Source organism: Neophocaena asiaeorientalis, unplaced genomic scaffold, assembly GCF_003031525.2.
Source record: "Neophocaena asiaeorientalis asiaeorientalis breed wild unplaced genomic scaffold, Neophocaena_asiaeorientalis_V1.1 scaffold369, whole genome shotgun sequence".
In the NCBI taxonomy this organism is placed as follows: domain Eukaryota; kingdom Metazoa; phylum Chordata; class Mammalia; order Artiodactyla; family Phocoenidae; genus Neophocaena; species Neophocaena asiaeorientalis.
Genome location: NW_020175321.1, coordinates 2651207 through 2677165, shown reverse-complemented (window position 1 = coordinate 2677165; position 25959 = coordinate 2651207). Strand labels below are relative to the sequence as shown.

At 48.5% G+C, this 25959-nt stretch overlaps 1 protein-coding gene across 3 annotated transcripts in view; it reads right to left on the bottom strand.

Moving 5' to 3' along the window:
* Positions 1–25959, bottom strand: part of DISC1 (DISC1 scaffold protein) — a 344403-nt gene that overhangs the window by 65342 nt on the left and 253102 nt on the right. For 2 of the 3 annotated variants that reach the window (XM_024765624.1, XM_024765626.1), the window contains exon 10: positions 3686–3746. The exons of the other annotated variant lie outside the window; for it this stretch is intronic. In XM_024765624.1, the coding sequence (XP_024621392.1) occupies positions 3686–3746 (61 nt within the window). The remainder of the gene's footprint in view (positions 1–3685; positions 3747–25959) is intronic. 3 annotated transcript variants of the gene reach the window in all.

The following is a 25959-nucleotide window of genomic DNA, read 5'->3' as shown; positions in this document are numbered from 1 at the left end:
AGGCCTCAACAAAGATATTGTTGTCATTTAGATTTGTCTCCAAAATCACGACTGGCCAGATCTAAAGCTCACTGTGGCACTGATGATCAAGTGTGTCCTCAACAACTTTCTAACGGGAAACAAGCATTTTATTCAGTTCTCAGCAACTCTCCTTCTAAACCCAGAGATGCTCCAGACAGTGCAAATAAATAAAGATTTTCATCAGCATCTATCACCTTGCTTTCGTCAACATCTTGCAATATGCAATGAGCAGCCACCATGATGCCAACCACCAAGGGCTAAGAACTGGTTTTGTGTTTTAAGATGTTGGTCCTCTTGAAAAGAAACATGACTGAGGCAGCATCGCGCCACCATCACGCCTCAGGCCTACTGGGGAGGGCAGTTCTGTCCCAGGAAGGAGAGCCCGACACTCACCACACTTCCGCCTCTGTGGCACTGATGATCAAGTGTGTCCTCAACAACTTTCTAACAGGAAACAAGCATTTTATTCAGTTCTCAGCAACTCTCCTTCTAAACCCAGAGATGCTCCAGACAGTGCAAATAAATAACAAAGATTTTCATCGGCATCTATCACCTTGCTTTCGTCAACATCTTGCAATATGCATTGAGCAGCCACCATGATGCCAACCACCAAGGGCTAAGAACCGGTTTTGTGTTTTAAGATGTTGATCCTCTTGAAAAGAAACATGACTGAGGCAGCATCGCGCCACCATCACGCCTCAGGCCTGCTGGGGAGGGCAGTTCTGTCCCAGGAAGGAGAGCCCGACACTCACCACACTTCCGCCGCCTCCAGGCTGGCCTCCCGCTCCAAGGCAGCAATAACCCCCCTGCGCGCACCTCAGGGTGCAGCAGTTCCCAGCCTCTGTCTGCCCTTCTGCCCATGGCCCAGGGGTTACAGAGCCTGCTGCCTTATCTCCTCTCTGTTTGGGTGGTTCCAGCACAGCAGTTCAAACAAATCTGAGCCAGACCTCCTCACAGCTTGAAACAGCAATGGAAAGAGCCCTCAGGAAGTAGCCTGGAGGATGGGCCAGCCACCATCCTGGTCCCCGGAGACTGTTGACGGATCCCAAGTAACGAACGTACGTGAGTCACGCAACCACATTGGCTGGAGAGGTGATGGAAATGAGACCGGGCTGTCTACAGATTGGCTGCATTCATTCAGTCATCTATTCAATCATTCATTCAGCAAATATTGTTTGTCACCTACACTGTTCAGACCTATCAAATCACTGAGGATACATCCTGAACAAGACGGACATAATCTCCCACACCTGACGTGAAGCACTTTGAAAGCAAGAAGAATAATTCAGTGCAAGCACATGACTCAGTCCTGGGGAGTCATGGAAGGCTTCAAAGAGGAGACGTCTAAAACTTGAAGGATGCACGAGGCTTAGACACATGGAGGGCTGGTCAGGGCTGAGCTGGGAGAGGCCCCCAGGGGCACATGCCAAAGGAGAGGTGAAAGCCCGCACATCCATGCACGGGCCAGCGCGCCGTGGGGAAGGACACTGGCCCGTCTCAGGCCGTAGCATCGGACCTACTGAAGATCACTCCAGATCGCTAAATATTGGGTTGCACTGTAAGAGTGCCATCTTGCTGGGTCGAAATGGTCTGATATCAGTAATTTCACATGGTTCAACCTAATACTTCCCAGAACAATAATCCCTTGACCATTTTCCCTTCTAAATGAGTTTCTCTCTCGAAAAAAGCCGCAGTGGCATTGAGAAACATACGAGAATCAGGAGGACTGGGGTAGGGCAGTGACGGGTGGTGATGGTTGATTCCGAAGGACCCACAGAGGCCACGTGGGAGAACGCATGAGCTGCAGTGCGACATTTAGGCTTTATCCCTCAGGTGACGGGGATGCACAACGACCAGGTTTGCACTTTAAGAGGCTCACTGGAGATCGCCTGGAGAGTGGAATGGAAAGGGCAACACTGTACAGAGAAAGATGGAGAAAGCAGCCCTCACAGTCATTCCGTGAGAGAAGACAGACCCGCCCTAGCGTGGTGAACGCAGGTGGGCTGGAGGATGCTTGCAGGGACCCAAGTGGCAGGACTACAGACTGACTCCAAGGGGGCGATGAGGGAAAGCGCAGTGAACCTGAGGCCTGGTTCCACACAGGCACCAGGTGGGGGGGCCTCAACAGGTGGAGGGGTGGGGGGGCATTCCCTGGACTGCATACATAGCACAGGGGCCTGGCTTGGAGGGAAAAGGATGAGTTCTGGGCATGACTGTTCAGCCAGCTCTGACGATCAGGACAGCAAAGATCAGAAGCAGCAGGAGGTGAAGGGGACGAAGGTTTGCTGACAGCTGACTATGAGGGTGCTTTATATACAGTGGATAATAAAAGGCGCACACCTGGAAGGTAGGTACCCACCCTTCTGTTTTACAGATAAAGAAATTGAAGGTGAATGCTTACCTGAGGTTAGGTAGCTGATAAGTGATAGAGCTGCTATTTAAAGGGGCACTTCTCTACCTATACCCACGTCTCACAGCTCCAACTTACCACCCACTCACCTAACAGAACTCAGGGCGTGTGGGATGCTTACGGCTAAAAAATGGTAAGCAGAGTTAAGATCAAGAGGGATGTGCAGAAACCTGCCCCGGCAGAACACGCAGTAGAGGAGGACACCAGACTCAGGGCAGTGCACCTGACCCAGCTGAGTGCCCTACTTTCTAAGGAGGAGAGACATTTCCTTAGAGGATGCCTCTTACCTGCAAGCCCTCTCACCCCATACCTGCTACAGGCCACCTTCATTGAGGTTCCTCCCCACATCTAGGGCACAGGGCTCAGGGCAATACCAGTCAGTGGTTGGAAGAACTTGCTTTCCAAGCATTAGAATCAACCCTGCAGCACCTCACCTGCCCTGTAGAGCAGAGCTCAGCTAGGCAGCTCCTCTTAACATCTCTTAAGGGAGAAGCGGTATTTTAGCCGATGGCATTACCCTGGCAGACAAAGGTTTAAGGCATAGCCTGTTTAAAGAGTTATTTAACAATTGCCAAAGTAGTAGCAAAACAGTTTCCATAGAGCTAAACGCGTCCCAGGGAGCAAAGCACATAGTACCTTTTCCTACTTTCCTTAATTAGGAACAGATCCTGGTGGCTGGGATTTATTTTCACGAGTACACATCCACAAAAACCAGAAACACCTTGACACGATGCAGCATCCCTAATGTGTCTCAAACCTGAATTCCTAATTGGGTTCTAAAAAAAAAGGCACAAGAAGTTTTCACACTTGTTTTGATTCAGGATTCAAAACAGAATCTAAGATGTGCATTCTTATATTGTTCTAAAACGTAGATAAGCTGGGTCAAAACCCATGACATCCACTTCAGACATTTCAAAGAAGAGAAAGACAGACCAAGGCATGAATTCGGAATTTAACGTACCAAGGAAAATTCTTCTTCTTCTTAGGAAACATGAAAACAATCTTGTGATCTCCCCGGACGCTTTTCAACATCTTAATCTACTTACTTTTTATAAAAAGAGAAAAGCTCTGGGAGATGTCTGTATGGCACCTGCTTCTTCTGTTACAGGATTCAAAGGACTCCTTTTTTGTGTTTTTCTTTGTTAATTTATTGTAGAAATTGGCTAGCCTTTTTCTTTGCTTTCACCAAATTCTGATATAATAAAGAATCCAGACGTGCCATGGAGTCTGTAATGAAGAAGTTACCATCCCTACCTGTGCAGTTTATCCTCAAGCATTTCCATGTACTTCACAGTATTCACCTTCACACTGGTTTCTGCAAAACAGAAATCCAAAATTGATGCAACTGGAGTCAGAGATTGAACAAAACCCAGAACTGCTCAACCAAAAGCCCAAACCCGAAGGATCACAGTTGAGCCGCTAGTAATGATAACATCCTATGTTTGGAAAACACTCGAATCCGTTGGACGGCTTGCCTGGAGGGATGCGTTGGAAGGGGTCTGAGGCCTCCAGGCACTGCCGGAGTCGGAGCCGGGGATCGAGGGTATGATGCCTTCCACTACGTGCTTTCAAAGGCAGCTTAACCGGTGTCTGGCGTGGATCCCGTTGTGCTCTGTGTCCCTCACCTTTCCCACCTGGTAGCCAAAGGCTTGGGAGTTTGGGAGTTTGGGAAAGAGTGAGAGAGAGAAGAACACCCCATCCTGTGGTTTAACCAGAGAACCTCACCAATGGTAGCTGAAGATTACAGACCCTTCCGTTGAAAAACAAACAGGAACCGGATGCAGCCAGTGAGCTGACATCAACTACTCAGCTCCCAAAGCTGTGAGATCAGCTTCTACTAGAGGTAAACTCAGTGCCTCATAACCACCAAACACTGAAGGAATAGATGACTCTTATGGCCCAATGGGTCAAAGAGGCACTTTGCTAATGTAGAAGAGATCTGGTACCTTTGGGACAAGCTCTGACACCCTCTGTTTCCTCCTCCTCTGAGGGGTGAAAGTGCCTTGGTCTGCAGGTGATCCCCGAACGAGATGTGACTTCCAGCCCCAGAAGAGCAGCCGGCAGAGATGCCTCTGGAGGATGGTGGCGGTAACCTGTTGATGTTGTTCCCTTTCTGTCCTCACCGGTATTACGGCCATTGTGATATTTACCATTCTTTTTATTCCAACCTTCATTCTCAAAGGTAATTTGTGTTGAAGGGCTCATAAACACCCAAAAGTTGGGGTACATGGAAAGCATGCTGCCTGGCTCTCAGCCCTGAGTGTCCACCTGGGGGACACTCAGGACCCCACCTTGGTCAACATGTATGCGTGGGGTGAGGGACAGGGGCTGTATTGGAAACTGGAAAAAGTACCTTGAAATTCTTCATCAAGAAACCAAATATTCCCAGGAACTATAGTACTTCATTGATCTCATTTTGGGAAGTACTGCTCTAAGAATATAAAAGCCAAATTGATGACCTTTCCGATGGGGGAAAACACGCCTTATCAATGCATCAGTAAGACTGTTACTAAAAGGCTAGGATTCAACTAATTATTCTGCTTCAGTTGGAGTCACATGAAGTTATTTAATAAGGCATTGCAATTAATTTTCAAGAATAATTAAGCTACTCTTAATCCACACTCTCAGACCACCCTGTTTTGTTTTCATCAGAACATTTACCACTACCTGTTTTTTTTCTTTGTTTATATGCTTGTTATTGCCTATTTATTCCCACTACAAGGTAAGCTCCGTAAGAACTGGGATGCTGTCGGTCTTAGTCAATGCTGTATCTCCAGTACTTTGAATAGCATTTGTTTGTACTAGTTTCTCAACAAATGTTGACAGAATACTTGAATAAATCTAGTACTTTTCTCTTTGTTAAAAAAAAAAAGAAAAGAAAAGAAACCAAATATTTAGATGGAAATGACAACAAAAGTTCTGGGTAATTCGTTGATGATAGTTAAAACAGAGATACATACAGTGAAAGGAACTGTTAAAGTTGATCTCTTGTTGATCTGTGCTTGCCTAAGCTACAAGTTAAGGTGTGCTAAGTTTTTTCTCCAAATAAATCAGTTAAGTAAGTGTTGTCAGCTCCTACTATGAGTCAGGTCGTGTGCCAGCGTGGGGATTTAGTCACGGTGATGTGGTCCTTCAGAGCAGAGATCTCACTGGTTCACCTGGAATAAGTACTGCAAACTCAGAATATCCCAACCAGACATGCTCTGGTTCACATCCTACGTGCACTTATGTGGCACACACTGTTCTAAGCCCTGGGTATAAACCAATAAGCAGGATCAGTAAAGATGCCTGCCTACGTAGTGCTTCGTTCTGGAGGGGCAGGTAATAAAGAGGAAACAGAAAGTTCCATAGACTACTAGGGGGGTTATAAGTATCGTACATCAAGAGAAGGGGATCAGAGTGGTCAGGGTAGGCTTCGTTGAGAAGGTGACATTGAGTAAAAGCATGGAGACGGCGGGGAGAGCACGTAAGCAGCACGCCGGGAAGGGCGGAGACGCAGAAGGGCCAGCCAGGGCAGGAGTCTGCCTGAGTGTCTCACCAACATGTGGCCAGAGCAGAACGTTCCCTGGGGAGAAGCGATGAGGGCAGAGCAACAGCTCAGGTCCAATCACGCAGGCCACTGCAGCAGACTCTATTTCCAAACACGGCCACAGTAATATTGCTGGCTCCATATGCTCTTCCAGAACTTGGCCACTGTCCATCAAACAGGGAAACCTATTTCCCTCCCCTTGAACCTGAACAGGCTAGGACTGTTCCCCCAGCTGCGCGTGGCAGGAAGGATGCTGTTTAACTTCTGAGGCTAGGGTCCAGCTCCTGCCTGGCTCCTCCTCCTGGGAACCCAGCCGCCATGCCGTGGGGAAGCCCAAGCCACACGAGAGGCCGTGCGGAGCTGTTCTGGCTCCCGGCCGCCGGGGCAAAGGGCTCAGCCTACAGCCCACATTTTTTTTTTTGGCCGCAACATTTTATTCAGTTAAGCAGGCTCACAGAGCAGGAGAGAAACGCCAGCTGCAAGGGGAAGGTCCTGCAGATCCATGCCCTGCATCCCCTCAGATAAGGAGGTGGGGTCCTGGGGACAGCTCCCTCCGTCCATCTGTCCCTCCGTCCAGAGTCCCAGGGAGTGGGTGCCCCCGGGCAGGGAGTAGTTACTGGGAGGCAGGGTAGGAAGAGGGTGGCTGGCTCCGTGCCGCTCCCAGCAGAGTCAACCCTGCCATGGCTGCTGCTGGGCCTCCACTAGACCCCGGGCGGGGCTGTGGACCCAGAAGCCCCAGCACGCGGCTGGGGACAGGTGGGAGGCAGTGTTGGGAGCACACGCCACCAGGAATTGCTTTTTTAAAAGTATAAAGTGTTTTGGAAAAAAAAAAGGAAAAACATCTATATAAAAATTTCTTCACATATAAAATCCTGAAGAAGGTACAAGGTAAGACCCATTAAGCAGGCTCACAGAGCAGGAGAGAAACGCCAGCTGCAAGGGGAAGGTCCTGCAGATCCATGCCCTGCATCCCCTCAGAGAAGGAGGTGGGGTCCTGGGGACAGCTCCCTCCGTCCATCTGTCCCTCCGTCCAGAGTCCCAGGGAGTGGGTGCCCCCGGGCAGGGAGTAGTTACTGGGAGGCAGGGTAGGAAGAGGGTGGCTGGCTCCGTGCCGCTCCCAGCAGAGTCAACCCTGCCATGGCTGCTGCTGGGCCTCCACTAGACCCCGGGCGGGGCTGTGGACCCAGAAGCCCCAGCACGCGGCTGGGGACAGGTGGGAGGCAGTGTTGGGAGCACACGCCACCAGGAATTGCTTTTTTAAAAGTATAAAGTGTTTTGGAAAAAAAAAAGGAAAAACATCTATATAAAAATTTCTTGGGCTTCCATGGTGGCGCAGTGGTTGAGAGTCCGCCTGCCAATGCAGGGGACACAGGTTCGTGCCCCGGTCTGGGAGGATCCCACATGCCACGGAGCGGCTGAGCCTGCGCATCTGGAGCTGAGCCTGCGCGTCTGGAGCCTGTGCTCCGCAACGGGAGAGGCCACAACAGTGAGAGGCCCGCTTACCGCCAAAAAACAAACAAACAAACAAAAAATTTCTTCACATATAAAATCCTGAAGAAGGTACAAGGTAAGACCCAGTGCTAGGGGCATGCTCAGATATGCAGAGTGTGTGTGTGTGTGTGTGTGTGTGTGTGTGTGTGTGTGTGCAGACGTGTGAGTGAGCGAGCTTTCAGATGATTTGGGCCTTTCAGTCTGAGGGACCCGGACATCATGGAAGGGAAACAAGCCATCCCTGCTGCTCTCTGTCGAAACCCCTGCCTCACAGAATCTGTGCACATAATAAATGGTTGTAAGTCATTAAGTTGTGGGGGTAAGTAGTTCTACAGCTGTAGTAACTGGAAAGCCATCTCGGGATTTGGGGTGTTCTGAGTGAAATGGGAACGCACTGCATAAGAATGGCAAGCAATTGACTCGTGGCTGCTGTGTTGAGACCAGACTGTAGGAGGAGGTGAGGTGATGGGGACTGAGACCAGGGCGTCAGCAGAGGCGGTGATATGAGGCAGATTTTAGGTATACTTTAAACAATAGAAACAACAGGAGCTCCTGACGGATTGCATTTGCGTGTGTGAAAAAGAGCCACGTCAAGAATGACTACAAGGTTTTTGCCCTGAGCCACCGAAATAAAAACAGAGTCGCCATCAACTGAGAAGGGAAGATGGTGGTGAAACCTGTTTGGGGAGACAAGCTGGACTTTAATTTTGGATTGAAATTTGCTAAGAAAGTAGAACTCTAATGTTCCCACCCCCCGCCAAAAAAAAAAAAAAGATAAATACGTGAAGTGATGGATGTGTTAATTAACCTGATGAGGGGAAACTCTTTCACCATGTATATCAAACATCACGATCACGTTGTACACTTTATCTCACAATGCTATTTGTCAATTATACCTCAATAAAGCTGGAGAAAATAAAAGCAATCGAAAAACTTTTTAAAAGAGTCCAATTTTGGATACGATAAATTTAGGTTTATGACATCCAGCAGGACTGGCAAGTATAGAGTTGGATATATGAGTCTAGAGAAGCTCTGGACTGCAGACGGACACTCAGAAGACCCCGGCGACTGAAGCAAGGAGACGAGATGTCATCACGCAGGGAGTGAGAGTAACTTAAGAAGCCCTTGGTGATCCCATATAACTATGATTATATTGTGATAGCACTTTTCATGCAAGGGACAAAAATTCACAGCACCTCCCTTGAGGACAAGACAGCCATATTCTCGTGTTTAAAATAAACCAGAGGTACACCCTATGAATGATTTTGTTAAGAAATCGGACACCAAGTACTTGAGTCATCGAAGCACTTGACGCTCCAGTTAGTAACCTGCTAGACCCGCAGGAACATCTTGTCCACTGGCCCGGAGGCTGCCACATGCAGAGGATTCTGTGTTGATTGCCTTCGCTGGATCCTGACTCACCTCCCAGGCCAGTCTTTGCTCACATATTCCTGGGTTGACCCATAACCTTCCAGAGAGACCCAGACCATAGACGGGGAGTTTAGGTTTTAACTTCCTAAGAGCTATGCAACTTCCTAAGAGATACGTCCACAGAGGAGACACTGACTGAGAACAGAGCTCATCCTTTCTTCCCTTACCACCTACCCTCCTCTTGCCTCCTTTCTCCAGCATCTTAGAGCAGGGACCCAGGGAATGGCAGTGGTGGTGAGGCAAGATTCCAAGAACCAAGGATGGTACCGAGGGAAGCTGAGTACTAAAGGAAAAAGGAGACCGGGGTCACCGGGCATCTTGATGTGGAAAAACAGGAACACTTCCCCTCCTCCCCACATGCTAAGAGAATCTGATATCCGGAATCGGGCCAAAATATCAGAATGGACTTCATATAGTTTTATGAATCCAATTAAACAAGAACTGATTGATCATTAAACACAGCAAAAGTCGGGCTTCCCTGGTGGCGCAGTGGTTGGGAGTCCACCTGCCGATGCAGGGGGCACGGGTTCGTGCCCCGGTCCGGGAGGATCCCACGTGCCGCGGAGCGGCTGGGCCCGTGAGCCATGGCCGCTGAGCCTGCGCGTCCGGAGCCTGTGCTCCGCAGCGGGAGAGGCCACAACAGTGAGAGGCCCGCGTACAGCAAAAAAAAAAAAAACAACACAGCAAAACTGCGAAAACATTTATGGGAGTGCGTGGCACAGACACAAATAACGTTACAGGAATGGAATCTGGGTCCTACATCAGGCGAGACACTACGCTAGGCACTGTTTAAGTATAATAGAGATACGGCCTCAAGGACCCCAGAGAGCTCTGTAGGGCCAGATGCTAACACTGATTTCTCCTGGGAGTGCACAGCAACATTTTCCATAAGTCTTCCTCAGAAGTGATGATCCAAAAATATCCCTAGGAGTCTAATGGAAAAAAAAAAAAAATAACCAAGCTGCCCAGCAATATCCTTTTCAGGATAAACTAGGAAGGTAGGAGAATGTAAGTAGAAGCAGGTCTAACTAGGTTTCATTGCATTAGATCCTTTGTTTGCATAATAAAAGGACAGCAGTATTTGTCATGATAATAGTACAGGGAATGAGTAACACCCAGGCAGCCTTGCCTTCAGATTGAATGAAGCAGTGGTTCCAAAGAACTTCAGCCCCGCCACCCTCGATTAATACGGCAGCGTCATGAGATCGGTACAATATGATCCCACATTTGAAAACGGAAGCCGAAGGGACCTCATCAGTTTAGCATCAATCACAAACTTTGTCTAACGTTAGCCATTTTATTGACGTTTTTCTAAGATAACCTAAGTACCAAGTGAGGTCTGACCTCGTTTTATGAAAAGAAGTCAGCGGATTTCAAAGGTAGATTTAGACAAGATGAACACCCATGAGTGAAAGCTTCCAGAAGGAAGATGTGAAAGACAAAGGAGAAATTTTAGAATTCTGAGAAACGTTTGAACATCTGAAGTATTCTTCTTCCGCTTGAGTTAACGGAAGGACTTCTGTCTACCTGGGTAATTAAACCACACAAGGAGATGAAGTAGTAAAGCAGCACTAACGAAGAGCCAGGTAGGCCAACAACATGGAAAAAAATGGACTTGCAGTTGGATTGTCTTGGTAGGTGGGATGGAACAAAATTGTGTGACCTTGAAGTCGGGCAGAATCTGTTACGGGAGGTGCTACACAACTCAAATCTTACACTGAAGATGGAAATACCAGCCTGAACCCTTGCTGCTACCAAAGTGATCTTGACTGTCACACTGGAAACCCAGTATGCAGAAATACTTGATATCAAGTTGATGACATCAATCTAGTTAACATTTGATTGAGCACGTCCTACGCGTCAGGTACTGTTCAAAACATCTGCTCTAAATGCCACACAATAGTAGTACCTATGAAGCAGTTATTATCATCCCCATTTTGCAGTTAGAAAAACAAAGGGGCAGGGAGGATCATTATGGCTCACACAGCTAGTGAGGGACAGTCCCAGGGCCCCCACTGTTAGAGAACACAACCTCAATTTTAAATAACAGGAGCGAGGAAATGCACACTGAACAAACACATGTGAAATTTCAGCCGCCGGCAAAATGAAGCAGGTGTTCAAAGAGAATAAATTCAGGGGAGGCCAAAGACTGCTGTAAAAAGTCAGAGTTACAAGGAGCATGGCCGTTACAAAACAGCCACCAACAAACGGAAACCTAACAGCATGTAAACTGTGGGGAAGAATACCGCTAACATAGCAGCATAAAATACATTACCATTGTGTAATATATTTATATCACATATCTGCTAACATATCAGCATAAGATACATTACCACTGTGTAATATATTTGTATCATATATCACATATATACGTGTGTACATATACGTATACATGTGTGTGTGTATCTATATATATATTGTATAGGCCAAGGTGATTTCAAAGTAGTTTGCAATGAGAAAATAATTACTAATTTTCCCAGGTTTATATTCAGGTTGGGTCATTCCTCCCAATAATAAGATGTCAAATTCATGTGGTTTTACAAGATTTTTGTTTGCCTCTATAGAGTCGTTTACAGCATTTTTCTGTGTAGTGGTCATTTACATAGAACTCTCAAGAGAGAGATCCTGAATTAAACAGGATATACTCCTTCCTAGGCTTTAGACTTGTCACTGCATATCCGCTGGGGTTGGAACCAAATGACCACACCATCACTAGATTAGCAATGGACTCACTTCTCACCGGCAGGACATCATTCTGTGTGGTGGTGTCAGTTCTCTCTGATGTTGGTAAGAGATTTGCAGAGAGAAGAAGAATTATCAGATATGGGTCCTACAGAGCTAATAAACACTAACAAAGAGCAGGCCTCTCTTTGGGGTCGTATCTGACTCTCATTCTTACATCTACCTAATGTTTCTGAAATGCCTACCACGTGCTAGGCTCTGCATTAGGTACTGCGGCTTCAGACGTGAACGTGATCCTGCCCTTAGCCTGGAGAAAACCAGGTTTGGGGACAGTCACACAAATAGGCAGCTAATAAAAGCAATGAGTTTGGTCCAATGCTAGACACGTAAAGCAGCGGTCACTCTGGGAGCATCGCGGAAGGAGATTCAGCCCAGCTTGAGGGGATAAAGCACGAGTCCCAGCGGAAGTGACTGAGCAGAGATCTTAAAGGATTTTCCACGCTGGCTGAAGCCGGAAGAGGCGTGCGTAATCCAAGACAGCAGTGGCACATAAAATAAGATTTGCGTTTTAGAATATCAGGCATTTAACGCCGTATCATTCTACCTTCCCAATAATTTCGGAATCATTTTTCCCTAAGCTTACACGTAGATTACTCGCTGTAGCGCATGATCCCACACCCAGGGAAGATGAGGTGGGCCATAGGAGATGGGCAGGTCCAAATGTCCCAAGGCACGGGCTCTAAGTCTCCATCACCACTGTCACGGCGACTCTCGGAAGTGGAAGTAGAGATTCACAATTCGTCCAGATTTTCTCCTCTGGGCAAGGTGAGTGGGGCTGTCCTGTTACGGTAACTTCAAAGGCAGAGAGTGGGAAAGCCTTTTCAGAAGTGGAGCATATCCTAACATGATTCAGTTGTCCGTGAAGAAAGTAAAAGCAATTATTCTTGGCTGTGTTGATGTTTACGCTACTGCTTCCTACCGTTGTGTGCTGTGTGACGCTGTGTGGCCGCAGCTGCCCCGCGAGAAGCCCTGCCCTGTCGCCCTTGAACCCAGAGTGCATCTCAGGGACTTAGCCCGGACACTCATGTCAGTAGAAACCATGCCTGCTTAGATGGGAAGAGATCGTGGGCAGGAGGAAAGGGAGGAGAGTGAGGAAGGAAGCTCCCCAAGGTTTAAAAACATTAACTAGGTAGTGAGCGCTTGCTCTACGTAACAGATATAGCCCCACTTCCAGTTTGACCTGCTGTGCTTATCACCAGTTAATTGGGTATCATCTGATACAGTAATTTTCACTTTCCCTGTTCAAACCTGCCTCTACATGCAATCTCCCCGTGCCCTTGAAGCACACAGCCTATAAATCAGCACCATTCAACGACAAAAAGAAAACCAAGGGCACACGGTATGGAAAGCTAGGCGGAAAAAAGCTAACACTGTCAGTTCCATGCAGCCTCCCTCCGCAGCTCCCCTCACTCACACACCCTCACCAGCCACGCGCTCGCTCCCACTGATTTCCCAGCTTTCCCTGCTGACGGCAGGCCTTCGGTCTGCTTTCTTGCTTCCTAGCACGTAGCCTTGAAAGAGCTGTGACCTGGAGACCCATTTACAATATTTTGTAAGTTGCTTAAAATGTCTATTTACTAGTTTTGCCTGGGAGTGTCCATTTGAGACTATACACTCACGTTCTGTGATTCTTTCTCCTCCCTTCCCTCAAAGACACGCACACCTCACACATGCCCACATGATTTACTTCTCTGCGTCCTTTTCAAAAGGCAGACAAGGAACAGAATTGGGGACTTTATTTTTAAAGTGGAACACTATTTTCTTAAACAACTAGTGTTAAAAATATTTTAAGCCCAAATCCGCACTTGATCTTTTATTTTTTAATTTTTATTTTATATTGGAGTATGGTTGATTTACGATGTTGTGTTAGTTTCAGGTGCACAGCAAAGGGATTTCACTTATACTTTCTCAGATTCTTTTCCCATCTAGGTTATTACCGAATACCGAGTAGAGTTCCCTGGGCTCTACGGTAGGTCCTTGTTGATTATCTATTTTATATATAGTTGTGTGTATAGGCCAATTCCAAACTCCCAATTTATCCCTCGCCCCGACCTGGATCTTCTAAAGCTAAGGAGAGTGAGCTCACACTAGCTGCCGGTGTGATGCTTTCAGTTGTGTACGTTATTTTGAGAATTATCTCTAATTCTCATGGTAACTCCCTAAGTCCCTTTTGAGGATAAGGAGACAGGCTGAAGGAAGTTCATTCCAGGAGTAAATTAAAAATAAAGGTTCATTCGGTTTTATTCCAGGGTCTATGTTTTTTCAAATGTGCAATACCGCTGCCCAATTGTTAGGGAACATAACTTACGAATTTCACTGAAGGAAATCCACATTTCACAGAAGGAAAGAATTTACTTTTCCCTCTAAAGCAGAGGCTTTACATCCATTAAAGGCCTGAAACTGGAATCTATTTGACACAAAACCATCCTAGTCTGACGGTCTGTCTGAGCTATTGCCCTTGGAAGAGAGATCCCGGAACGTGGGTGGGGAAACTCAGATTGTGCTCCAGGGCAAGGACTGGCCCGTGTTAAGCTGGTCAGATCCCCGACCACACGGTGTATCCCAGGTTGAAGATGCCCTGCTGCACCGTCTTGGGACATAACTTGCGCCTGGCAGGTTTTGGCAGGGTGGCGCCGGGGAGGGAGAGGGGAAGATTTTAACATCAACCTCTCTGCTTACGTGAATCACACCCACGTCCCCCTCCTCTGGCACAGGGGCTCCCTGCCCGACACCCTTCCCTCTGGGGGCCCATCATCCTCAACCCAGCCCCCTGCTAGCAGGTCCTAGCCCTCATCTGCTTCTCAGCAGTCTGCCCTCTACTGAGGGCACACGGATGGGAACAGTCAAGCTCCCTGTCCCGGAGTTTCCAACGCTGCACTGAGTGAAGAGGCCCTTCCCTTTCCAGGGCCCAGAATGAGGGCTGCAGCCACCGCAGCCAGGCTTCAGTCGCAGCGGGAGGATGAAGGTGACACTCAGAGGTCAGCAGAGGAGGGACAAAGGGGAGGGAGTCCTGACAGCTCCTGAGGCCCCCTCCACCTCCAGGAGGGTGACCTGGGCCAATACAGACCCTCCTACTGTTCCTGGAATATCCTCCTCACATGTTTCTACCTTTCTGCCCACCGAGACGCTCCCTGCTTCCCACGTGTTCTCTCCCTTTCTGGACTCCTACACACATTTCCCACCTTCCTAGAGCCTTCAAGCTCATCTCGGGCACGGCTATCCTCTCTGCCGGAATCATGGACGCTATGTCCTTTGAACCCTTAGCGCCCGGCACAATCATGGGCCCAGAGAAGGTGTCCAGCGCCTCAGGCACCAGGTGCCAGGGGCCAGGGCTGTGCCAGCCTCGACGGAAGCCACAGCGAGGAAGACACACGTATGTTCTCAAGGAATCGCCAGCCTGATGAGACAGAACAGATTCTCGGGATGCCGAGTAACTGAGGTCATCAAACAGTGAATTACTGGAGAGTGGAGAACACACGAATGCAACCCAGCCTGAGAAGGAGAGAGGGGGCTGCTTGGGCTCCCTGGAGCTGAGAAGGCTATGAATACAGGGCTATACTTCAGTCTCTAGTACAAACAAAGCAACGCATGTGGAAGAGGAGAGGGGGTGTGTGATAGGGATGAAATAAAGAGGGAAGATTCCCAAACTCCCATCTCTGGCACTAAGCCATTCACAAGGCCACCAGCATCACAGACCGTCGGCATCCTGCCCATCCCTGCTGCAGGTATTGATCTGCTGGGCACCCAAACAGTGCAAATCCAGATGAAATCCATTTACACGTGGACTACACAGACGTTCCCAACCTCTTACAGGCTGGGACAAAGTCCAAAAGTGAACTGGCTTTTTTTTTTTATCTAGATAAGGGCCAGACAGGGGCCAGCACTACACCTGAGGTGGAAAACTTGGAATCTGGTTCCACGTGAGGCTCAGAGCGTGGAGTGTGCCCATCCAATCAGTGCGTGTCACTCAGCCCCAGGGTCCAGCTCCCAGCCTCCCAGCCTCTCCCCGTGAGGGCAGGTGGACTCAGGCATATCAGTAAGACACCCCAAGAAGACCAGGTACCTGTGACTTTAAACTCTAAGATGCAGTGAAATATAATGATTATTCTGATAAGTTTTCTACATGTGCTTTGGAGAGACCCTACCTACAGTTTTTTTATTGCCTTATTTTCTCAAGCCTTTTGCAGAAGAAGTGGGTTTTCAGTTGGCTCTGAGATTCCACCCCCAACACGCGTGCACAGGGTGCCCACGTCCAGGACCGTGCATCACCCCCACACAGCCGCACAATGGGGCCACACGTGGCTGGGCAACTCTTCTTGCCTACAGGTCAAGTTTTGTCAGAGGCCAAACGCCAAACCCACGTGCCTGTCCTCTCCTTCCACACTCAGACGATGCACAGGCGACAAAACAAATAGGTTTTAAAAATTAACAGAGAAAAAATATGAATCTTTGCATACCTGCTTCATCAGGACAAATGCATGCCAGGTGAGAAAGGACAAGGCAATATGAAATCTTACAGGAAAACAGCCTGTATGGACCTCTTGCTTCTGCCTGAAGCAACTCATCCTCCCAAACTCTTGAATCCAAGATTGTGTCACGACGCATGCAAGAGTGTCACCTGCATGTTCCCACAACATGCATGCCTAGCGTCTGGAGGAGGCCGCCTCTCCTTCCAGGAGGGAGGTCAGGGCAGTGCAGGCGAGCCTCACCACAGAGGAGTGGCCAGAGCTAGGACACGCAAGCTGGACTGTCCACACGCTTGTATGCGAGGAGCTCATGGGGGCAGATGACAGAGGTGGGCAAAGACGGGGGTGTTGGGGGCTGTGGCCAACTCTCCCTCCCCTCTGCTTTCCAGCACGGGATTCAAGGGATCCGAGAATTCCAACTCCCACCTGGTCTCCTAGCCATCAGAGTTATTATATTTGTCAAGTGTATTAGTCATATTTTTTATTTTCTGCATTTTAAGATGCTTTGACACCTGAGCTTTGCTGACCCTGGAGGGACTGCCCCTCCCAGGGCTGGCCAGTTCCTAGAGAGAGAAAACAACTCACCTGAGAGCGAGCCTCTTATATGCAAACCAGACATGCCCAACTATCTCTTCTGTCACTCTCCAGGCCACTCTCCCCCTGCCCTAATCACCCAGGGCCAGGTACCAGACAGCTAGGAACAGCCCCTATGCCCCAGAGCCCTGAAATGATTCAAACCAGCCAGTCTCACTGACCCTGCCCATCCCTTCTCAGGGAAACCACAGTAAAGGCTATTGTCCACATTTCCCCCTCCCTCTGCCTCCCAACAGACCCTGATGCTTCCCCCTGTGGCCCTCCCGTGGCGTGGCGTGCCCCCTTCTCTTGGGAGCTGTGAGTAACAAACTGTCTTCTCAATGGCAGTGGTCTCCTGATCTGCTGGCCTCACCATACCTGAATAATAATAATAAAACCTACCTTTTAAACCTCAAGTTAAGACAATAGAGCACGCTGTATTTAGCCAGTCACTAGACAGACTCACAACTTTAAGTACCTAGATCTACAGTATCTGCGCCCCGTGCTGTGTCTCTGCCCCAGCCCCGCATGTAAGCCTGCTCTCACCAACGTTTGCAGTTAATTCTAGAACGGACAAGGGGAAAGAAAGAGATAGGCTTTATCAGCTACAAACACAACATTGTGAAAGAGCTGGATTTCAGCCTTATCAAGACAGCCGACAGGGAATGTAATCCTTGATCTCCCAGAGCCTGGGCAAGAATGTGTGTTATGAGACGCCCAGCCGGCACCTTCCTGGGGGCAGCATCTGGCACAGAGACAGTGTAGGGGGCTCCGCACAGGGGTAGTGAGTTGGGGGCTGGGAATGCCCACCCTGGCTGTGCCTCTGTGGCCCCAACATGGTGCCCTGAACCAAGGTTTGGCACATCTGGCTACTGCATTTTCCACTTCCACGCAGTAGAGCTGGAAGGCAGAGAAGGCTGAAGGCAGAGCTCAGATGGAGACCACGAGTTCTCCCTCCTCCAGGCCACTGCACTGGGCCCCAACTCCCCCTCTTCACACGGGCCCTTCTCACTGGAGAGAGAGCCCACAAAAAGCGGCTTAACACGCTGCGTTGGCTTCCCTTTGCCCTTGGAAGAAAACACAAACCCTCCGCAGCGCCTGCAAACCCTCCCGATAGCGCTCTATCCGCATCTTGTCCGCTCACCCCCTCCACCCACGTCTGGCCTCACCAACACACCGGGCTCTTTCCTCGTCCTCGCCTGGCATGCTCCTCCCCTGCATTGCCTGCAGGGGTGGTTTTCTTTTCCTTTAAGCCTCAGCCTAAATGTCACTGCCTTAGAGGGCGCTCCCCCTACAGCCATTGGCTATCTGCCACCCGGTTATTTTCCTTCTGATCCCAGACTGTTGCCTCTGTAGGCCTTAGAGCTTCTCTCTTGTAATTATTTTATTTATGGGTTCATTCACATGTTGTTTTCCATTTTCAATTTTCTGTCCCTCCCATTAGAATTCAAGTTCAGGAGGACAGCACCCCACAGTGGGTTCCCGCTATGTGTTTGGTTTTGGTTTTTGGTTTTTTTGGCTGTGTTGGGTCTTGCTTGTTGCGCACGGGCTTTTCTCTAGTTGCTGCATGAAGGGGCTACTCTTCGTCGCGGTGCGCGGGCTTCTCGTTGTCATGGCTTCTCTTGTTGCAGAGAACGGGCTCTAGGCAGCCAGGCTTCAGTAGTTGTGGCATGCGGGCTCAGTAGTTGCAGCACGCGGGCTCTAGAGCGCAGGCTCAGCAGCTGTGGCATGTGGGCTTACCTGCTCCGTGGCATGTGGGATCTTCCCAGACGAGGGCTCGAACCCGTGTCCCCTGCACTGGCAGGCAGATTCTTAACCACTGCACCACCAGGGAAGTCCGCTGTGTGTTTGTTAGTTAGATTATGTATTCACTCTATTACAAAGTGTGTCTGATTTCATGTTCCTGGCCTTGCTGCTGAGTCCCACTCTTGATCTGTAAAGCCGAGAAGGGCACGTGGGGAAACATCCTGGTTATGAGCACAGGCGCTGGGTGTTCAGCATCCCTGGGGAAAGCTGGAAAGCCGGCTGTGTGCCGGGCGTTAGGAGACACTGGTGCCTTACACACTGGACTTGAGTGTCAACACGCAGCACCGCCCGGCTGCAAGGAATCTCTAACTCACACCCCAGGTGTGCAGAGCGGCTGCAGGTAGAAATCTCTGTGAAATCGGAAGGTTTGGTACCAACTCCTAACCCGAGAGCCGGGATTCAGGACTGTGGGTGAAGAAGGGCCCCCAACCACCAACCTGTTCACAAGGATGCCTAAGACAGCAGCGTTTGTAAACCGGGGCCACAGGCCCCCTGCTAATGCTCTCATCTTCATCTGCTCCCACCCGCTGTCTGCAGTGGGCACAGTGAAATGGGAGCGTGTTGACTGGGAAGCAGAAGACAGATGGTCAAAACTCCTTCCAGGACTCAGGGTGCAAGCCCGCCACGGCCCCTTGTCACAGTTGAGAACGTAATGCAGCAAATGTTGAGGCTGACTCTGATTTTCAGTCTTTGTATTTGGGGCAAAGCTAAGTGTGAAAACTGAAGGTACTAAAACAAAGTGCAACAACACCTCTAACAGCTTCTGAGGGCCTCCCTCCCACGCACACCCTGAAGAGCACAAGATGCATGAGAATTTAAAAATAGCCTAACATGGGTTTCAAACAGAGTAAACGAAATGAGTCCAATTTTCTATGCCTTTCATTTTAAATTATGCGCCGTCTAGAAGCAAACGATGCGAGTGAGGTGGATGGGACATTCAAAATCTAATTTTCAAGAACTGGGTCCTAAGGCAGAACGGTGAAAATGCATTTACACCTATAATTGCACCTGCAAGTCAATCCCGGCTGAGCGAGTGGCCCTTTGGCTGGCGAGGGCGCCTGGCCTGGGCTCACCCAGCCTCAAGAAGCCAATTCACAGGCTCGTGGGTACCTACTGAGCCCCTGCTAGGTGCCAGCTGGTGTGCTAGGTGCTGAAAGGGACCCCGCTCTCCAGCCCAGTGCCTCAAGAACCTTGTGAACTAGCAAGAGGGTCGCACAGGTAAAGGGGTCTTTACAGCACATGGGGAGAGGCCGGGACAGACTAGCTGGTGAGCGAAAGGCAGGCACTTCACGTGGTGGAGACGGATGGAGACCATGGAGGTGTCACGGGGAGGGGCATAGCCAAGTAGAAATAGGAGGGATGGGCAGGGAGCAGCGCGGGTAGCAAGGAGTGAGCTGGGCAAGGAGCCAGATGCCAAGGCTTGGAAGTAAGCAGAGAAAGGGCATAGTTGGGAAACCGGATGTTGGGGCCACTGAAGACTGAAGTGTAAGGAAGGAGGGGAGGATGAGAAATGAAGATGGAGAAAGCACGTCAAGAAAGGCCGTTCGAGCGTCTACCAGGAAGCATCGTGGGCCCTGGTTCCTGGTCCATTACATTGCCTGCAATGTACAGAGTGGATTGTAGGTGGGTGGGATTAGATGTAAGAGGACCAATGGAATAGTGCTGCTGAGATGCAAGAGGCTTGGAACCAGAAAGTGCTTGTGGGATGGATAAAGGCGGGCTGATATCAAAGATATTAAGAAAATAGAATTGACAGGACTTAGCGTTAGGTTGAATCCATTCATTCATTCATCCACTCAGCTACCGGTCACCAAGCAGGCACTCGGTGCTAGGCACCACCATCAAAGCTAGAAACACCACAGTGAAAACGGAGCGTGAAATAAGCGGGTGTTTGTAAAAATGCTTAAAGCAGTGCCTGCTATTTGGGAACTATGGGGTTATTGCTTAAATAGAACGAATAAAATAGAACAGACATGGAGCTGACGTTCCAAGTGGGGGGAGAAGCAAAGAAGTAAGTATGATACGGTAGCTGCTGCTAAGGGAAAAGGGACCACACGAGTATCAGGCGAGGGCTGCCATCGTAAATAGGGTGGTCAGGGGAGACCTCCTTGAGACGGTGACAGTACAGCAAAGACCCGGCAGAGGGGAGACTACACGAAACGTAAAACCAGAGAAAAGGACCAGCCTGATGCCAGGGCTCTGGCTTGGTCAACTGGCAATGGACAACACCAGAAAAAAAAGATTTGGGAGGACAGAAAATTAAGTTCACTTTCCAACATGTAGAGCTGGATTTGTGTTTAAGATATCCAAGTGGAGTTGCCCGACAGAAGGTGGTCGTGAGGGGCAGGAATTCACGAGGCGGAGGACAGAGATCCAGCCAGGAGTGGGTCTCTGCTTCTAGAGGCTGCCCACGTTCCCCAGCTCATGACCCCCTCCTTCCAGCCTCAAAGCCAGCAGTCCCATGTCAGGTCATTTCCTGCCTCAGGTTTCTCCACCTCCCCTTCTGCCTCATCTCTCCTCTGCTTCCAGCCGAGAGAGCCCTCTGCTTTCAAAGGCGCTTATGATTAGATTGGGCCCCTCTTTATAATCCAGGACACTCTCCTTCCTCAAGATCCTTAACCTCAATCATGTCTGCAAAGCCCTTTGTGACATCACATATTCATAGATTCTGGGGACCAGGGCGTGGACATCTTTGGGGCCATCATTCTACCTAGTATGCCAGCCACGTAGCATGACAAGAAAAGGTAGCTGGGGACAGAATCCCAAAAGGAACAAAACCTTAAAACGATGGGCAGAGGAGAAACTGGGAAATATGACAAAGATGGAGTGGCCAGAGAAGCAGCAGGACCCCCGGAAGGGCAGGGTCTACGGAAGCAAATGAAGGATGAAGTGTCCCTAAGTGTCACCAGCACTAGACATTGCCAAGAAGGCTGGAAAGGATCGCCTGGCACAATAAAAGGATTACTGGGGATCCACAACTGCCTTCACACACACACACACACACACACACACACACACACACTCTCTCTCTCTCTCTCTCTCTCTCTCTCTCTCTCTCTCTCTCTCTCTCTCTCTCTCTCTCTCTCTCTCTCTCTCTCTCTCTCTCTCTCTCTCTCTCTCTCTCTCTCTCTCTCTCTCTCTCTCTCTCTCTCTCTCTCTCTCTCTCTCTCTCTCTCTCTCTCTCTCTCTCTCTCTCTCTCTCTCTCTCTCTCTCTCTCTCTCAGAAACCCCTCTCTCACATGGCTTCCTACCAGGCTGCTGTGCCCCAGGCTGCTGCCCACCAAGCCCCACCCAGCACTGGCCAGCAGAGCTGTGTGGAGGGGACAGGGCTTCGATGGCGTCACACAGGCTGGGTGGCAGGACCTCACCCAATAGACATGAGCCTGGTTTTGAAATAATCAGCCCGACTTGCATCCTATATGCTCACTCTCCCTTCTGGGGAACAAAAAGAAGTCTCCACGTGAGAAGTAGGAAAGGATGGAGCCCCTGGCTACTAAATCTGCTGAGATTGACCCCCCCGATACGGAAAACACTAAATGCTGATGGAAAATCTATTCTCCAATCCCCACAGTTTCCTGGCACTTGTTTTAGGTATTTAAAATGCATTTGCTTTGACTCTAGAATGGTTAATAAGTTAATGTCCTAGATATTAAGGAAGTGGTAGGTATAAAATCATTGGCTTAAAATTATCCCAGTGAAACCATTTCTTCTGACAAGATCATAAAATGCACTTTCCCAGTGAGCCGCCATACATAACTGGCTCAACTCTGTAATAAAGCAGGGCTGCAGGTTTAACGGAAGACAGAACCTGTTCCACCACAGATTGAAGTGCAATTTTCCTCTGCGTTGCCTTGTGGTTGAGGGATTGCAGTGTCTTTTTTCTGATACTCTTTCTGTCATCGGACCCAGAGATAAGTGAGCAGTTTCTCCTTATCACGGGGCCATGTTATAAATATGTGAGTTGGATGGTGACCACTTTGACCAAAGTGAAAAAGAAAAGATAGGAAGTCTCAGCCATGTCTTTGACTTTACAGACAATACCAGAAAGGCCCTGTTACCATTCCAGGTTCTAACAGGGAGTTAGTTTTAAGGGTTATGAAAGTAGATCTGTTTTGTTTAAATATCAGGAAATAGAGTTTCCCTAGTGGTGCAGTGGTTAAGAATCTGCCTTCCAATGCAGGGGACATGGGTTCGAGCCCTGGTCCGGGAAGATCCCACATGCCATGGAGCAACAAAGCCCGCATGCTACAACTACTGAAGCCCGTGCACCTAGAGCCCATGCTCCACAACAAGAGAAGCCACCACAATGAGAAGCCCGCGCATTGCAACCAAGAGTAGCCCCCGCTCGCCGCAACTAGAGAAAGCCCGCGCGCAGCAATGAAGACCCAACGCAGCCAAAAATAAGTAAATAAAATAAATTTATTTTTTAAAAGATCAGGAAATAACATGGGTGAAACTCCTATGGACTTATTCTTTTGTTTTTAAATTTATTAAAGTATAGTTGCTTTCATATATTGTGTTAGTTTCAGGTGTATGGCACAGTGATTTGGTTATACATATACACGTATCTACCTATATTCTTTTTTTTCTGATTCTTTTCTGTTATAGCTTATTACAAGGTATTGAATATAGTTCCCTGTTGGGTTTGTTCTTTTTTTAAAAAAATAAATTTATTTATTTTTGGCTGCGTTGGGTCTTCATTGCTGCGCGCGGGCTCTCTCTAGTTGTGGCGAGCGGGGGCTACTCTTTGTTGCGGCATGCGGGCTTCTCATTGAAGTGGTGTCTCTTGTTGCGGAGCACAGGCTCTAGGCACGAGGGCTTCAGCAGTTGTGGCACGTGGGCTCAGTAGTTGTGGCTCGTGGGCCCTAGAGCGCAGGCTCAGTAGTTATGGCACACGGGCTTAGTTGTGGGATCTTCCTGGACCAGGGCTCAAACCTGTGTCCTCTGCATTGGCAGGTGGTTTCTTAATCACTGTGCCACCAGGGAAGCCCTGGGTTTGTTCTTAATTACAGGTGTTGGGATCCAGGGACATTAAGGAAAGCGGCCTCGGCCTCTGGTGTGACAGTGGCCATTTTGACGGTTGAGTATTTTGAGACAGGTTTGTCTGCCTTTTCGTAAACCCAGCCCTGCCAGTTTCACACCTATACCATTTTAATTATGTGATTCTTTTTGTCATCTACCTTTGACCAATAAAAACCTTTAAAAACTCACTTAAAACAAAGACTATAATGTTGTCACTGCTTTCCCTGGTGTGGGTGGAGGGCCTGCAGAGGGACAAGATCTACCCCATATAATTGCACGTGGCCGCCCGGTGCCCAGAAATGCGTCGCTGACTCCTGGACAGAGCGTATTGCTTTGTCCTCTGTGACATGCCCATCTCTATCCGTGCTTGGCTGTAGAGTGACAACAGTGCCCAAGTGTCTGTCCTGAGGGGTTGCAGAACTATGAACTGGGGCCAGGAGGGGCTGGATACTGGGCGAGCACAGGCAGGATGAAAACAGCCGGTCTGTGTGGGAGATAGCAGAGGGTGGCTGAGCTGCGTACAAGGTGCTACGGGTAAGTTCCATACATTCAACTAGGTGAGTTTTCAGTCATGCACCAAAAATATGGGAAAATCATATTTTGCATGCATTTTCCATTAGATGTTGTGCATTGTACATTTATATATACTCAAATCAGGCAGTATATATATATATATATATATATACACACACACACGCACATATATATAACTTTATAACATTATCTATTTTATTTCATGGGCAGCTTAAGAGATTTTCAAGGGCAATTTTTTTTTTTTTTTAATTTATTTATTTATTTTTGGCCGCGCGAGTTCCTCACTGTTATGCGAGGTCGCGGCGAGCGGGGGCTAGTCTTCGTTGAGGTGCGCAGGCTTCTCTTGTTGTGGAGCACGGGCTCTAGGCACACTGGTTTCAGTAGTTGTGGCACACGGGCTCAATAGTTGTGGCACTAGGGCTTAGCTGCTCTTGGCATGTGGGATCTTCCTGGAGCAGGGCCCGAACCCATGTCCCCCGCATTGGCAGGTGGACTCCTAACCACTGTGCCACCAGGGAAGTCCCTCAAGGGCAATTTTAAATGTGCTTAATTTTTTTTCCCGCGTGTCTCGCGGGATATTAGTTCCCCGACCAGGGATTGAACCCAAGCCACGGCAGTGAAAGCACCAAGTCCTAACCACTGCACTGCCAGGGAACTCCCTAAATGTGCTTAAATGTCCCTCTACCAACTGACCTGGCTTTATAAGTCTGACCAGTTAACACCAGGATTAGACAGGGATGCAAAGTAGTTGAAAGGTGTTGTCCTGGCTTTACTGGTAAAAAGCTTTATGCAGGTGTCTTCCCTGAAGTCAGCTCTCTCTCGTTGAGCAATACTGTGAAGGACATGTGCAATTCGAGAGATCTTCCTGACCTTCAATCTAAACTCTTCCTGCTTTGGAAAACTCAGGAGCTGAAGTTGGAGAACGACTTTAATAAAATGTAGCACTTTCTCCCCACCCTTTTGTGGATTTATTTCCCTTGTATTCATAAGATCGTTGAAAAAAAGAATCTGTGTTTTAAAAAAAAGGAAGGACCCACCCACCATTGTTCCCAAGTGGCTTGACTTCCCTAGTCTTCTGTCACTTGCATATTATACTGTGGGGATGTGCTCCAGTCCCTGGAGGCTCAGCTCACTGCTCCCCATAAAGCCCAGAGAACAGATGGGATCACCCTGCTATATTAAGATGTCCTGAACTCTCTTGACCACAATCCCGCCTTGTCCCATTTTGGCAAGAGCTCTCTCTGAATGTGAGCACACAAGGCCTGTGTCATTTATCTCTCTGGCTCAGACCCAACCAGGAGTTAATCCCTGCAGGCTGCACAAACAGGAGGAGGCTCAGAGCTAAACCCCTTCCTCGGTGCACCAAACCTCTCTCTAAATCAACCCCAGTGGAAGTTACACGTCCAGAGTAAGCTCTGTCCTCCAGTGGGGGGAGCGTGGACACCCCCTTCACTGCCTGGAAGCTTCAGATCACCTCCTCGGAAATGGAACTCAAGCTTTGATTGTGAAATTTAACCATTTCCCATCCAATGAAAATAAGAATATATATATATATATTTCTAACGGAGTCGCTCTGCTGTATAGCAGAAATTGACACAACACTGTAAATCACATATACTTCAATTAAATGTTTCAGAAATTTAAAAAATAAGGAACTACACATTTTCTATCATTTCATCAAATCATTCACCTAATACACCTAAGAATAATTGATTTAACTGTTTTTTATCCAATTAAGTGGCAATATATAAAATACACATCTTTCAACTCCAAAGGACTGTATATTTAAGAAAAACTAACACAAAAAAGATTTCACCTTCTAAGTTTAATATTTCTACTGGGATTTTTGTTGCTTAAAAAAAAATCATTCCCTTTTTCTTTCATTTATCTGTACAGTGTGGTGTCCATGCACACCCAGCACATATATTCTAAGA